General features: G+C 46.7%; 3 protein-coding genes across 3 annotated transcripts in view; all 3 read right to left on the bottom strand.

Moving 5' to 3' along the window:
• Window positions 1-15,487, bottom strand: part of HOXA3 (homeobox A3) — a 45,537-nt gene that overhangs the window by 26,494 nt on the left and 3,556 nt on the right. The window contains exon 2 of the mRNA XM_055708234.1: window positions 7,007-7,111. The gene's annotated coding sequence lies outside the window, so the exon portion shown is untranslated. The remainder of the gene's footprint in view (window positions 1-7,006; window positions 7,112-15,487) is intronic.
• HOXA5 (homeobox A5) lies at window positions 8,501-11,216 on the bottom strand. Its single transcript, XM_005445822.4, has 2 exons — window positions 10,025-11,216; window positions 8,501-9,044 (listed from the first exon to the last, which is right to left on the bottom strand). The coding sequence occupies exons 1-2, from the start codon at window positions 10,584-10,586 to the stop codon at window positions 8,794-8,796; spliced, it is 813 nt and encodes a 270-aa protein (XP_005445879.1). The 5' UTR covers window positions 10,587-11,216; the 3' UTR covers window positions 8,501-8,793.
• HOXA6 (homeobox A6) lies at window positions 12,550-14,940 on the bottom strand. Its single transcript, XM_005445801.4, has 2 exons — window positions 14,305-14,940; window positions 12,550-12,951 (listed from the first exon to the last, which is right to left on the bottom strand). Exons 1-2 carry the CDS (start codon window positions 14,738-14,740, stop codon window positions 12,692-12,694), a joined length of 696 nt encoding a protein of 231 aa, XP_005445858.2. The 5' UTR covers window positions 14,741-14,940; the 3' UTR covers window positions 12,550-12,691.

Raw genomic sequence — 15,487 nt, 5'->3', positions numbered from 1 at the left:
GGGGGATCCCCTTTTTCTTGTGAAACAAGCAAACATTCCCGCTACCCTCCACATGCGCGGCTAAAATGTAATTACTCCTAAAGAAAAAATAATAACAGTAGCAAGAACAGTAACAGTAGTAGTAGTAATAACAACAACAACAACAATAATAACAATAATTCAAGTCAACCTTTCGCCGTGCCCGGGCATCCTCCACCGAGAGCGGTAGGAGGAGGAAGACTCGCACTAGCAGCCTGGTTTGAATCTGATTTGAACCATTTTGAATATATTTAGCCCCAGCTTTCCCCCCTTGAATGCGAGGCTGTCCCAAGTTTCAAAGTGACCGAAAAGTGACACCGTGTGCATTTTGTTTCTTATTAATCTTACACATTGACAGTCTTTGTTAAATAACAAGGCGTGCCCTTCACCAGGCGACATTTTCATATTTGTTAGACGCGGTGACCTGAAGTTCACCTCGGCCTTGGACTTAGTTTTTCTAAAAGGTCTATAACAGTGTCTTTTAGATAGCGGGGTGCTTTGCCCAGGTCACTACTTCTAAGGGAAAATTAAGAAAAAATCGCGGGAAAATGTAAACGTTATGGAATGTATCGACTGTATTCCCTCCTTTGTTCCTGGGAATGATACAGCCCCCGAGGCTGCTCCTGCCTCCGCGGGCGGGAGCGCTTCTTTCCTGTGGCCGCTGCCGGGGCAATGCTCGCAGTTTTGCCCCAAGTTTAGCATGTGGTAGAAGCGATGACTGCCCTGGTACCAGGGCTCCTCTTAACCACGGGGTGGTTGGCGGGATTTACTCGCTCTGTCCTGGCTCGGTTCATCAACACACGCAAAATTTGATTTGTTCTCGGATTTTAAATGAATGGTCTTTTGAGCAGACCTTCCACGCCAGACAGCAGTGTGCTGAATGCAAAGAATGAAAGGGCAGAAAGTGTTCGTCTCAAATTATTAACTGTTCTGCTCCAGGTTGTTGCCATTTTTTTAAAGACATAATTTAAACAAGAATTCAGAAGAGTCAATATTTACTGAAGTCTCCATTTCAAGTTCTTTTAAAATATTCTCATCGATATTTTTATTCTAAACCAGACTGAAAATACGGAATTCGAGCTACTAATAGTTTTGGTGAGAAAGCAAATGCATTTCGGTCACCTACTCTTGAGTAAGCCGGTTATAGTAACAGCTTTCATTCTGGGTATATCAAAGACGCATTGTTGTTCTTGGAAACAATCCGCCTGCTATTCTCTAACAAAATAGATATTTGGCTACGGGTTTTAGCTTGCTATCAGGCTTCACTCTTACACCAAATAAATACTCTGGATGTGAAAGGTTATATACTATCTCAGCGAGGCCAGGCTCCCCAAACGTGCAATGCAAGCGCTCGACTACAAGTAAGCAACAGCAGCAACTTGTGAACAGTGCCTATACGAGCGAACACTTGCATTATATACTTCCCAGGCTTCAGCAGGTACTTTAGGCAAAATCTCCAAGAATCACTTTGGCTAATCGGAAATCTAACCTCTCGCATATTCGTTCCCAAGAAATAGCGCTCGCCTGCCACGATCCAGCTGTGTCTCTGGCAAATAATTCACGCGTACCAGCTACGCAAAGGCCGGTGTAGCCTCCTGACTTGGGGGTGGGAAGGCAGCAATGCATGGATGGGGGTGAGGTGCGCTCTTTCTCGGACTTTCTCGTCGCCCTGTCCCCTCCTCCACACCTTTCATATCTGCTTATGAATATTTGGGAATAACCTTTCCATCTTGCATCGACCCCTCATCCTCCTCATTTCAGGCTGAATCGGGTTTGCAGTGATCTACCCCAGAATGAAATTCCCTGTGCAATATTTGCCAGTTCTCCCTACAAACAAGCCTAACCGAGGAGCTAAAGCTTTAACACCGAGGCGGCACTGGGAACAAAAAATCCCAGCAATGTGGGAATAAGTCTCTGCGCAAAGAAATTCCACTAAACTTTTTCTTGGGGGGCGGAGGGGGAGGCGGGGGGTGTATGGAGGGAAGGAAAACAACCCTCCCTGTTCCCCGTTTCGCTGGGAACTGCTGCCTCTGGTAATTCCAGAGGGCTGTGAGAACCCTCCAAATCACGGAGCGGCGCCGGGCGCCAGCTTCTCCGCAGCATTTTCCATCGGTAGCGCAACGCGGCCCCACGGCTCCGCATTTTAAACGAGCTCCTTCGGACCAGACATATAAGCCGTATTATCTCCAGCGTGTCCTGTTTAAGCACAGTTTAGCGGTCGCTACAGAAATGAGAGCAAAAACAAAGACGCGGCGAGGATCGATACACACGTTAATAGCATCGCTCCTATCTTATCTTCCTCCCATTTTGCAAAGTGAGAAGGCTTAACATTAAACCTCTTAAAGCGGGTTATTATATAATAAACAAGGGCGAAATATTTTGCTACCTGACTCGCGGAGGAGGCAGCATCAGCGGCTGCTGTGGGGGTAACACGCGTGTTTACCTGCCGCGGATGAACCCGAGATATTCAGACACAAATGTGGCCGATAATTCAAGATGAAATACAACGTGTATTACTCTTGAAAAAGAGGAATTTTCTATCCTTTCCTCGGTAATTGAGGTCATTCAGCCAGTAGGGTTCACCTGGAGTCCATACTGTGATACACACGTAACTCAAAGCTATTTTATCTTTTGTGCTGATAGTCAAGATCTCGGCTATAACATTGACATCAAACTCTGTCTGGGCGAATGACTAAGAGTGGTGCAAAACGTAAACTTTTGACCCTCAACTTTTTGACCTGCAGTTGTAACGCCCTTAACCACAAAGATATACAAAAGCTATGCAGCTTCTTTTAGGAGTAAGAGACTCGCACTGTTTGTTTCAATAGTTCTGCCGTTTCCCTCAGCTTTCTAAGGGCTTTTTTTTTTTCTTTTTCCTTCTTCTTGCTGTTGAGAAATCGGATATTTTTGCATGTTTAATTATTGCTTTTTTTTTCCTTTTCTTTAATCTCGCAGCTTTGTAAAGTGCTGTTAGATCAGTTTGCACAGCCTTTCGGCAGCGTTGGAGGGAAGCCTGTTACTCAAAGGCGCTATATGGTTACAATTGCAGGTGAAATGCTGGGTAAGTTCTGGGCGTGAGGTTGGAAGGAATGTAGCGACGAGCGTTGGGGGAAAAGCTGCAGCTCTCTGCTGCGAGGGTCTTAGTCATTTCTCCTTGATTTAAACATAAAGAAACAAGTCTAATTGTTTGCGAAGCCTTGTCTAGGCAAACGAGTTGACTGTGAACTTGGTCTAAAGCGAGCTCTGCTGGTGATTCCTAGGGTGTGCAGATTTATCTTTTCTGCATTTACTTAACCTGGCAGTGAACTGCACGGGCTGCCATTTGTTATCCAGAGACAGACTTCACCTCAAGCAAGGACTGTTCCACAAAATTGCAATAATTACCCAATAACCTTCATAGCAAATATTATTATTGAAAAGACATTTTTTTGGGGAGGGGATATAGGAAAGATTCCTTATGCGTGCTATAAGGCGAAATCCTTGCAAATTGTACACGCTTTCTATGTCAGATTTGGTATTGTTTGTGCATGTAGCTACAGGAACATGTGACTGTGATGGTCCATGGGTATTTGCCTTCCAGAGAGACATTAGTGAGGATGCTTTAATTTGAAAGGGATAATATTTTCAAAGATGACCAGGCGACTGTGGGAGCTGTGTTTTTTGAGCTCTGCCTAGTAACTAGCAACAAATCGGGGAAACGTTAAAAGCAGGAAAGAGAAAGAGCTAAGAAGGCAAAGCGGCGTCTTAACTTGGTCGGGAGACTTATTTATGTCTGCATTTAATACGTTAAATCTGTATTTGCGGGGAGGGAAAAGGCATTGCTCCAGTATCCAGGGTTTGAAATCGAAACCTCCTGATCCGCCCCTCATGATCTGTTCCATTCAATTTCCCATGGAGCAGATTGCAAACCCCTCTATTGTCACCCTTCCACAGATACACACTTATTAAATGTAAGGAAATGGCAGAATAATAATTTCCCCGTAATGTTCTGCAATTAGGGCGTTTGCAGGGTTTAGACAAGGCTGCAGAGCTGTAATTTACGGATGACTTTCCATCGGATTGTTATAGTTCTGGTTTAGAGAAAGTTATGCCTTGCAAAGTCACTAGTTAAAAACATTAGAGAGTTGCCTAATCTTTAATTGGCCTTATGCTTAGACATGACACACTACACTCAAGTATTTCTTTCAAAGGATTAGGTAAGCTGTATTTCAAATCGCAGAACGCCACTTGCCATGCCTAAAGTAAAACAAACTCGCACGTATAAATCCCCCAAACACAGCAGAAAAATAATGTGTGCAGATAAGACCTCTCTCCTGATTCCCAGTGATTATTCTCCATGACATTTTTCCTCGGAAAACAATTCGGACCTGGGAATATTTTGGTAGAGTTCGGCAGTCTAGGGTTGTTTGAATTTCAAAGCGGATTAGAAAATCTTAATGCGTTTCTGGATTTGAATGGCTTCAACTGTGCTGCTTAGGACAGGGCAGGGCCAGAAATAAGGAGAAGTTGTAATTTCTAGCTAACTTTCTTTTGTTCTTAGAGAGTTTCTTGCAGTACGGGCGGTTTTATATGCTTGTGGGTTTGGGGGTATTTTTCTTTTCCGTAGTTCTTGAATCTCTGTATACTGCTTGATGTGGAATATGCTCCAGAAGCCACATTTAAAAACGTGAGAATATGTAACAGCAAATCTTTTTGCTCTAGACAATGAAAAATTACAATCCGCGATGATATCCAGGTTCCTAAAATATTGGTCGAACGGGTGTGCGTGTGTTTGTATATTCACCAGATATTTCAAATAACGCAGTGTTGTTGAATATTGAGTAATTGGAAACCGTGTCCGTTCTCATTCCCGTTTATAAGCGAAGGATTTTCCTTGGAAAAGGACCGTATATGAATGAAGCCCAAACTTTTAAAGGTTTTTCATACCTGTGCCCCAATCTATAAAATTTTATAAGATATGATATAATATCATATCATATGCGCCTATCATATATATATTTCTGGTATTCCTATTGACAAAAATGTGACAGCTAGTGTACTATAAAATCTCCAGCTGCTTATCACGGAAATGATTTTCAAATGTGCACTTGGATATGCTCTTTTAAAGCTTTTCCCATTTTTTTAATAGAAAGTATATGCGTATGTATTTGTTTAGTGTTTGTAGGAAGAATACATTGGCACAAAGGTTTCAGACCTCATTTATCTTACACAAGGGGTTGACTTTAAATATTAAATATTTGTAGAAGTGTGAGAACTTTGAGCTGAGCCAACCTTATATACTACCGTTTCTTTAACGTTAAAGAGAAATAAATTAAAAATAGGAATCAGTCAACAATGTGCAGACCTTGCAGAGGTACACACCAACCTTACCCTCCTGTACCCCTGTGCCTTTCTCTCATTTTTACTTGCAGTAGCAGATACAGCCTGAATCGCAATATTCAAACAGGATAGCACTAGCAAAATAAAACAAAGCCCATCTCCCAGCTCACATCAAACCACCCCATTCTTTTGCAAACCCGACTTTATGACACATGAAGGAAAACAAAGTGATCTGATTAATCCCTGCTACTCCAAACCTGAGCAGAGAAAGAGATACTCACAGCTGCTTTGTGTGTGTGAGTGCGTATATATATAAATATATATATATATATATCTGAGGCAATTCTTAAATCTCTTACTTAACCCCCAACTAGTTGGTCTGCACCCCCAGAGATCACTGGCCTAAGGAACAGATCTGAGGGTAAGGATCAGGCCTTAATGCTACCCAGAGAAAGACAGAGTTCCTTTCACCCTTTCATTCAAGTCCTGGAAATTCAAAGACTAAAGTTAAATCCGGCCATAAAGTTTATTGCTGAGTAATCACACTCTAGTGAGAACAGTCCACTTAAATAAAAAGAATGTTGAAGTAAACACGCAGCTGGGGCCTACCCCACAATGGCAGCCAGCAATACAAGGCAGAGAGGGAAGGAGCAGAGCTAAGGAGATATTTACAATCTTCAATAAACCAAGCCCGTATTTCATAATTTGCAGCACTCTAATGACCTGTAGTCTCTTGTATTAATGCTACAAGTTACAGTCAATTGGTTCGCTTAAAAAAAAAAAAAAGTCACAGGAACATATACACACGTACACACCCTTTGTATACATAGATACACCTATATTAGGCACACATACGCATGTGCACGGCTTTATACAGGCGTATACATTGATTCGTACATGCATGCACAGACACACATAATTTAAATATATTTATGCAATTACACATATGATCTGGGAAAAGTTACAGCAACATTATAAATGCACATCCCCGAAACATGTTACACGCTCGCAGATGGACATACATACATAGCTAAAGCTTTCTGCACAACCCAATGCAGAAAATAGGAATCTTAAGCGCTCCAAATACAGTCTGTGCCATTTTAATACTAGCTCTGATGTGCAACATATTTCACCAATCCAAAGATTATTACCATATCAGCACGCCTCCAACTCTATCATGCCTACATACAGCACTGCCCAGATAATATCAAGCCCTATCTATTTTGTTTCCCCTTTTTTTAATTGCCTGCAGTAACTACTCTTTGCTAAACAAAACCTCTCCAAACTTGGAGAGTCTATTGGAGCAAAGGAAGTAATTATCTTCTGCGGTAGTCAAAGTGATTAAAGCTAGGCCCCAAAATCCATCTCTGCCAAAGTCGCTTATTGTGGTTTACTTTGATTTGATCGTTAAAATAGAGAGCTAGCTGCTGCAAGTGAAGGGATGGGGGGGGATTTGCAGCGCAACCTGGATCGTTAGTGGTTGATCCTGCCCCTAGGGCTCGGTGGGACCGTCCTGAAAAGCTCCAGGCCGAGGGGAAGGGAAAGGGAAAGGGAAAGGGAAAGGGAAAGAGAAAGAAAGAGAGAGGAGAGAGAGGCAGCGAGAGCGAGCGGGAGCCTCGGCTTCCCCACTGTACAAATAAACTTTAAGGAACTTGTGCACAAAACTTACCTTTGACTTGCAAGGAGCCATTTTTCATACAGTATTGAGAACTTGTGGTTTGGATACTTCTGTCCCTAAACCTGACAATTTGAATGGCCAGGAGGCACACGTAGCCTGCAAAAGAGTCAAATGAAGTCCAGCGTCAGTGAGATTATATGTTATGTGGTATATAATGTTGGATGTCAACTCCCCAAAACCATAAAACTTACTTTAATGGCACCACGTGACTTTTTATAGCCAGTGAGCCTATCTGTCTGTGCTATGGATGATTTTACGATCTAATTCATAGACAAAACCCTATTCATTTGGCACCCAAATGTCATATAGCCGGAACTGGGGCTTATAAAGTTTACTGTTTTATAACTTTTAAGGGAAGGCATCAATGTAACCAGTCAGTAAATGTGCAAATCTTTAGTTGCTCTTAGAAGCCCAGAAGAGTTAACCATTCAAGCTCTGATGGGGTAAGTAACATTACGTTTATAGCAAACTAATCGTAGTGAAGAAAACCAAAAATCTTTAAAGGGTGAAAAGTGGGAATGTGGCTAGCGAGGGTTGCTATTAGACGCAGAGGGCTCGGACGTGGCTGTCCTGCAAATATACTTAATGAAACCACAGGAGAAATTCTAGAGCGACGCAAACACGGCTTGAGTTAGCAGCGTGTTTTAACAAAGCACATGTTTTGGGTTTTTTTTTTTTCAACCATCAGCAAACAGCTAGCAGTTGATTTACCCACAAAGGGTGTTGATTGTGGTCCTGCGATGCAGCTTTACACCTAGCGAGAAACCAGTAAGGAGGAACTTCTGATCAAACTTTCAATTAAAAATACTGGTAGCGGACAATCGCAGCATCTACTATTTGAAACGTGCAGCAGGAGCCAGGTAAAATCTTACTACAAACTCTGCACTGGTTAATATCTTTTCCAGAGGCAAATCAGGAAGCACAACTTCTTGCTTTGCACAGACCAGATCACGAAAACTTTACAATAGAAAGTTTATTTTTTTTGTTGATTTCCAGTCAGTTTTTTTAAAAACAAATACAAAAAAAAAAAAAAAGCTGATCACATTTTGCTCAAACAGCCAGACTTTGACTATATTTGTAACTTTGTTCACAAAAAACATACATCACAGAAGCTGCGCTTAATAAGAGCCACTTCTAAGAGTTCGTGCAAAGAGTCATATACAAAGGCACAGCAAGGACATACTGCTTGGAATCACAGTTTTCGTCACAGATTCACTATTCACTACACGTAGGACAAGTTCAGTTGATTTCATCATTTCACCTCTACAACAGCATTAATTACACAGGAATTATATAGGTAGTTTGAATAAAAATATTTTTAACAGCTTGGAGCTATACAGACATTAACACTTGACCACACATGCACAGTTAAGCAGGTTGAGTGCAACACATAACATTTGTACTAAACGGGGGGAGGGTTTCTTTCTCTCTCTCCTTTTTTTTTTAGCCTTATTTTTTTGTTCTTTTTTGTTTAGTTTTGTTTTGTTTTAACAGTTACTTCAAGTAACACAGCTCGCTTCATATAAATAAGTTAAAACATCTATTATTTTTTTCAAGACAAAGCCATTCAAGACAAAGAAATGTACGATAAAAGCAGATCTACTTATACACGCGAGAGAATGGTAATAAACAGGCTCATGATTAAAAGATGAATAAGGGCGACAAGAACAGGGTTTCTTCACAGAAGTAACACAAGGAAGTTTTAGAAAGTCAACTTAGTACTGACATGAGACGCAGGGTCAGCTAATACTGCTCAGTACTTTTAATTGATCAAACGCTTAGGGACGGAATGCCCCTCCTGCAGCTGCCATGCTCATACTTTTCAGCTTATTATCCTTTTTCCATTTCATTCTCCTGTTTTGGAACCAGATCTTTATTTGTCTCTCTGAGAGGCAAAGAGCATGTGCTATTTCAATCCTTCTTCTGCGGGTCAGGTATCTATTGAAGTGAAATTCCTTTTCCAGCTCCAAGGTCTGATAGCGGGTGTAAGCAGTCCGAGCCCTTTTCCCTTCTGGTCCCCCTATGTTGTCTGGAAGAGAAAAGTACATGATTTAGATTCTCAGCAGCCACTCGGAGCCTTCGTGTCTTATTGCAGCTACCAGCGACCAGGACCGTTATTCTCAGTCCTGCCTGGTTTTGTTTCTGGCTTGGATAAACGCTCAACAAGTTTCCTCCTCCAGCCCCTTTTCGGAAAGGCTTGGGGGAGGGGGATTTGGTGGTCTCGGTAAGTTTTCACTTGGATTTGGGGTTCGATTTTTTTAAATTGAAAAAAAAAAATTTTTTTTTTTAGACTAATTCGCCCCCCCCCCCGCCTCCGCCTGCCCCAGATAAGCTGGTTTGGGGGGTGCCTCTGCTGCTGGCTGGATTTCAGGGCTGGGAGAGCAAAGCTGAAGCGTGCAGCCCTTTCCCACGGCTGAGCTGGGGGAGGCTCTGGGAGGCAGCGAGCCCGCGGCTGCTCCCCCAGCAGCGAGGGCAGGGCAGGTACGCCGGGCTGAAAGTTGCTCCGCTTCCCCGCGCCCCTCGAGCCCTCTCCCCGGAGTTTGGGGCGACTCGCCCCCCCCCCCCCCTCCCCCATGGCTTCCCAGCAGTGAAAACTGCCCTCGTCGCCCTCTCTTATTCTCTTTTTGATACGGCTTGGCAAAATAAATGGGGTCAACCGCGCCGTTCCCACTGGAGGATCCCCCTTCCAGAGGAGAGCCGGGAGCAGCCTCTGCTCCCGATCCCCCTCCGGGAAGGCGCTGTCTGCTCCCCCGCCGCCCGCCGGGGCCGGCGCTGGGAGCCAGGCGGGCTGTGATTTTGGGGCCGGGCGGTTTTTTCCCTTTTGGAGAGGACTCGCCGGGAAAGGGAGCGTGCTTCCCTGCGAGCAGAGTTGTGCTGTGCGCGGCGGCTGCCCGCTCTCACGCCCTCCTCTCCCCCTCTCCCCGACCTTGCTCGGCGCAGCCACCCGGTTTACATTAAATCCTCCTTTTCCTCCAGAGAAATAAAGAAAGAACAGGGTATATGCTTTACCATGACTTATGTGCAGTTTTCGCATCCAGGGGTAGATCTGGGGCTGTGAAGGCTGGGCTGTGCTTTGGTCGGTCGGGGCACTTGCCTGCTCGCTGCTTGCTGGAGTGTCTTCCTCAGTCCCAGACGAGGTGCCAACCCCGTCTCTGCTGATGTGCGTGTTGCTGCTGGAATTGGACGAAGTGCTGGTGGAGTTGGCGAGGGAGTTTTTCACCCCGTGGTGACTCTCGCTGACAGGCGAACCGGCCACGGCGGTGCAGGGCAGAGGGTCAGGGGGAGGCGAGTGGGAAGACGTCGCGGGCTGGTTGTACCTGGGCTCTGTCGAGGCAGAGGTGGTGTTGGCCGGGTAACTGCGGGGTCTCTCATTGGCACCAAAGTGGGTGGAAGCAGAGCGCCCGACGCTGAGGTCCATGCCATTGTAGCCGTATCCGTACCTGCCGGAGTGCATGCTGGCGGAGTCCCTGTATTGCTCGCTCACCGAGCTGTGATCTCCATAATTATGTAACTGGTAGTCCGGGCCATTTGGATAGCGACCGCAAAATGAGTTTACAAAATAAGAGCTCATTTGTTTTTTGATATGTGTGCTTGATTTGTGGCTCTTGGTCGTTTTGTGCGTCTATAGCACCCTTGCACAATTTATGATGAATTATGGAAATGACTGGGACATGTACTTGGTTCCCTCCTACGTAGGCACCCAAATATGGGGTACGGCTTCACATCACGTGCTTTTGTTGTCCAGTCGTAAATCCTGCCTGATGACCTCTAGAGGTAAACTCGTGCACTGGTGGGGGAGCTGGGAGGGCGCGGGCGGCCCGGGGCGCGCCGCCGCCGCGCGCCGCCGCCGCCGCCGCCCGCCCGTCCGCCGGCCTCCAGCGCCACCCGCTGGCGGCGCGGGGGATGGCGGCGGCTCCGCGGGGTCGGCCCGGGGTGACGGCCCCCGACGGCGGCGCGGAGCGGCGCGGGGCACGCCGCCGCCTAGCCTGCCACCGCCGACGGCGGCACCGGCAGCCGGCGGCGGGGCTGCGGGGCCGGCGGAGCTTGCTGCGCGACCCCGGCCGCCGGAGAGCCTGGCATGCGGGGACCGCTCCGCTTTGTGCCTGTTCTCCCCCGCGCGAGGCTTATTTACACCGGTTCACATATCCTACGTTACCCATCCTCGGATGCTATGCTGGCAACGTTTATGTCTCTTACTTTTTTTTTTTTTTTTTTTTTAATGATTCCTCCCCCCTTCCCCCTTTTTCCCGCGCCGGAGGTTTCGAGAGGCGCCTGGGTCCTGCCGATCTGAAATGGCAGGTACCTATGAAAGATAAATATCGTGCAGCGTTTTTCTAACTAGGGGGTCAAATTCCAGGCGCCTTTACGGTCGCCGTTATTTTTCCGCCTCTCGGGAAAAAAAAACCGTCTGAATGCGGCGGTAGCCATTTTGCATTAGTATTTTCCAGATTTGGCTTTTAAAATATTTAGAGCGGTAGCCCAAACTGCGCTGCCTTCCAAACAAAAGAGCCTTAATGCTTATACAAGTGTATTTGTACACAGCTTCACACGCACACTCACGCACACACAATATAATATATAGAGATACATCGTATATATTAATCGATATTTTCGCTGCGCTTATTTTACTTATAGAGAACTCGAAATGGAAGCATTTTATGGCAGCTACTTTTCTTTAGAGTATCTATTTATTTTTTCCAGTGCTAAGAAATGCGAATGTGAATTAAGATAACACAAAAGCAGGGAAGAAGATCCCCGAGTTAATATGACAGACACTTTCTTTTAATTAAAAAAAAAAAAAAAAAAAAAAAAGGAAAGAAAGGAAAGAGAAGAAAGGAAGATCGACCCAAGCCCACGAAGCCCCAAGAAACGTAGTCCATAATTCAAAGCCCCTTCAGTGTAGAGCTGAGCTCACCGAAACCTCAGTGTAAGCTCAACGGGAACCACAGAAATTCGACCGCTTTGAAACCTCTTTCCTCGCTTCCCCTGAAGTTTAACGCCGAGTTTTTTACTTCAATACTAGTAGTGCAGATTAGGCAGTTCAGCGGCATTTTAAAAATCTCCCTGCAATTCATCTTCACTTTAACTGCAAGTTTATGCCCAGGGGTTTGTACAACGATTTTTTTAACAGTGTTTTCCTTCTTTTTGCCATTTAAATATCTTACACATGCGTAAAACTTTTTTTTTCTTCCCTGCAGACCATAAGCTCCCAAACAACATAACGAGATGGCCCGACATGGCGGGAGTTAGCAACAAAATAAACCCAGGGTTTTCTAAAATCTCTCGTATTTCTACAACACTAACATTTCTAATAAAAAAAAAATCACTCTCTTATGTCTTTTCACACAGGCACACCGGGGACACGCACCCACACACAGAAGCTGACCTCAAATATTTAAAAATCTGGGCCATTTCTCTAACATATTAAGCAACGCCATCTATGCTTTCGAAAGATGGTTATATACATACATGCCTGTAGCTCGAAAGCTAGGGCTTCCACATACATTAAAGAAAGTCACAGATGATTGAAAATGTACATCTTTTAACCAAGCCTTTTGGGAATTAATAGACTGTGAAAAACCTATAGGATTTTAGTAGCAGAAGGAACACAAGGTAAATAATAATAGTAATAGTAAGCACTAAGGAAAGGCCTGGTAGCGTTTATTAAACATGGTTCTACTCCCCTGACTTTTCCTCTGTTTCTTCGCTGCTGGGCGGTGTGGAATTTATGAATTTGTTTTCCTTTTTCCATTTCATCCGCCTGTTTTGAAACCATATTTTAATCTGGCGTTCAGTAAGGCAGAGAGCGTTTGCAATCTCAATACGTCGTCTTCGGGTTAAGTATCTGTTAAAATGAAATTCCTTCTCTAACTCTAGCGTTTGGTATCTGGTGTAAGTTTGCCTCCCTCGTCTCCCATGAGTTCCATATACTGTACCTGTAGAAGTAAAGACAAAACGATCGCATTGGACAGGGCCCACTGATTTCAGACCAGAAAGAGCGATTAGTATATTCTGCCTCCTTTTGCAGGCACAATCACGGGGAGGGGGGAAGCTGCTGTGGTTTCCTGGAGCCTTTTTTTTTTTTTTTTCCTCCCCCCCTCTTTTCCTTTCTCCTGCCTGACCAGCTGCAAATGCGGATGTGCAGCGTGCTTACGGTGGTGGGGCAACTGGCATACAAAGAGGCTTTAAGGTGGAACTAGGGAAAGTGAAGTAGGTCGCACCGTGTGAACCGCTGAGCAGTGTCTACCCGATGCATGTTGAGACCCTGTGCGCGCACACACACACGCGCGCGCGCGCGCACACACACACACGTGTGCGCGATCCGGGGAGCTGAACGCATGCATATGTGTGTGTGTGTGCGCACGTATATGCGGGTGTGTTTACACAAACACACTCTATTGCCATGGCTGTGACTACAGAGGATCTGTAATTGAAGTATAATTATAGACATCAGCTAAAGATCATAGAAGAGCCTTTGCCATTTGCTCCGGAATTTACTGCCCTCGAATGCAAAGCAGCATCAGAATGGTCTTGCTAAAAGTTTAACTTTCCAAAAAAGAAATGCGACCCACAGTCCAGCAAACATGAACTCGGGAGGGGAGAGGATGGGAGTCATTAGCAAACACTGGAAGTAAACGTCTTAATACGGGATAATTAAAAATAAGTGCCACCCCAATACACCCCACCACCACCCCGCATCACTCCTGGACAGAATAGTTCAATTATGTGAAGTTCACTCGTAAGTCAGAGAAAATCCGCGATGCCATGGAAGTGCGCCCACGGCCCCAGAAACGTGCTCTCAATATCCAATACTTACAGGCTAATGAGCTGGGGGAGGGGGGCGAGGAGGAATGTGCCACAAATGCATTGGATCCTCAGTACAGAGGGCATATTCCCTGCATCGCTCTCTGACAATGAAGAAGCGGAACAGAGGCTTTGGGGTGGCTTTAGGAGGGTGGTAAAACTGCTGTGCTCCTTTTTTTTCCTCTTTCTCTTTTTTTTTCTCCCATACCCCCCCACCCCACACACCCCCGCTTCCTAAGGATTCCCCAGTAACTTCCAGCAGTGAATCCACAAGCTGGGCTCTCGGCCACTGTTCCCCGGGTGCCAATGTGCCAGGTCTAAAATAACCTGGGAAGGTTTCGTGTTACACGCTGCCCTGCAGGAACCGTGCCTCTCCAGCAGTCAGGACTTCATCTCAAAACCAAAAACCACCCCAAAATCTTGGGGAAAGAAACTTTTCCTTCCACACACCCCCCACCCCCCTTGATTGCATCGAAACGCCTTACCAGCGCAGGAGTTCATCCGCTGCATCCAGGGGTAAACAGGACTCGTGTACTTCCGGTCGGTGCCTTCGTCATTTACAATTTTGGCTTGGACGCCGCTGGATTTGTACTGTTGATCGGAAGAAAAGTGCAGGTAGTCCCCGGCCCCCCTCTGTTTGCCACTGCCGGAGGGAGAGGCGCTACTAATTTCCTTGTCCGAATAAAAACAAGAGGCTCCGTACTCATAGGAAGCCCGATTGCAAGTAATGACGGTGTTGGACTGTTGGTAGAAACAAGGTGAGGTGTAAGTCTTGTCCTGCAGGCTGCTTGCCCCGTACGAAGCCGGAAAATGCCTGAGAGCATCATAGCCCGCCGGGTAAAGGGGGATCTGCCCGAGGAAAGAGTCCTGGCCCCCGGGCAGGCTTCCCGGGAAAGTGGGATTCACGAAATAGGAACTCATTTGCTCTCCCCCTCTCCCGGACCGTGATTTGTTGTGTATTAGTACATCTGGCGATAACTATTAGGAGTCGTCGAAGTGGTTTGTTTCTGGATGGCCGAGCGCCAAAAGCGACAGCAGAAAATAGGAGCAGCTGACGGCGGGGCGGCCAATGGGAGCGCGCGCGGCGCCCGCTCCCCCGGGGCCGCCGCCACCGCGCCGCCAACTTACCGGCAGCCCCGGCCCCGCCGCGCCGCCCCGCGCAGCGCCGCGCAACGCAACGCCGCGCCGCTGGGACCGGCCGCGCCCCCGGGGCGGCACCGCCCCTCCGGAGGAAAAATATTCCGATAATAACAACAGTAATAATAACAGGAATAATTCCCGGCAGGAGCAGGCGGTGCGGGCAGCGTGACAGCGGCGGACGGGGACACCCCCCCACCCGGCGGCTGGAGGCGGGGGGGCGCCCTTAAAAGTTGGGGGCCCCGGGGCAGGCTTGGCGCCCCCGGGAGCGGCGCAGCCCCGCGGGCAGGGCGGGCGAGGCGCCCCCGGCCCTCCGGTGGCGGAGGATGCGGCGGGGGAAAGTTTGGAGCGGAGGGAGCACGTGAAGGGGGAGCGGAGCGCCGCGCAGCGCTGGGGGGCCGGGCGGCCTCTCTGCCTTTTCCCACCCCGAAGCCACAACCGCATCCAGGAGGGTTTAGGCGATTTTTATTTTATTATTTTCCCCGCAAACCGCCCCTCCGCTGAGACTTCCCTGCGGAGCTCGCCCGGGGA

Source organism: Falco cherrug, chromosome 4, assembly GCF_023634085.1.
Source record: "Falco cherrug isolate bFalChe1 chromosome 4, bFalChe1.pri, whole genome shotgun sequence".
NCBI lineage: Eukaryota > Metazoa > Chordata > Aves > Falconiformes > Falconidae > Falco > Falco cherrug.
Note: the sequence above shows the minus strand (reverse complement) of the source record. Positions and strands in the feature narration are given on the sequence as shown.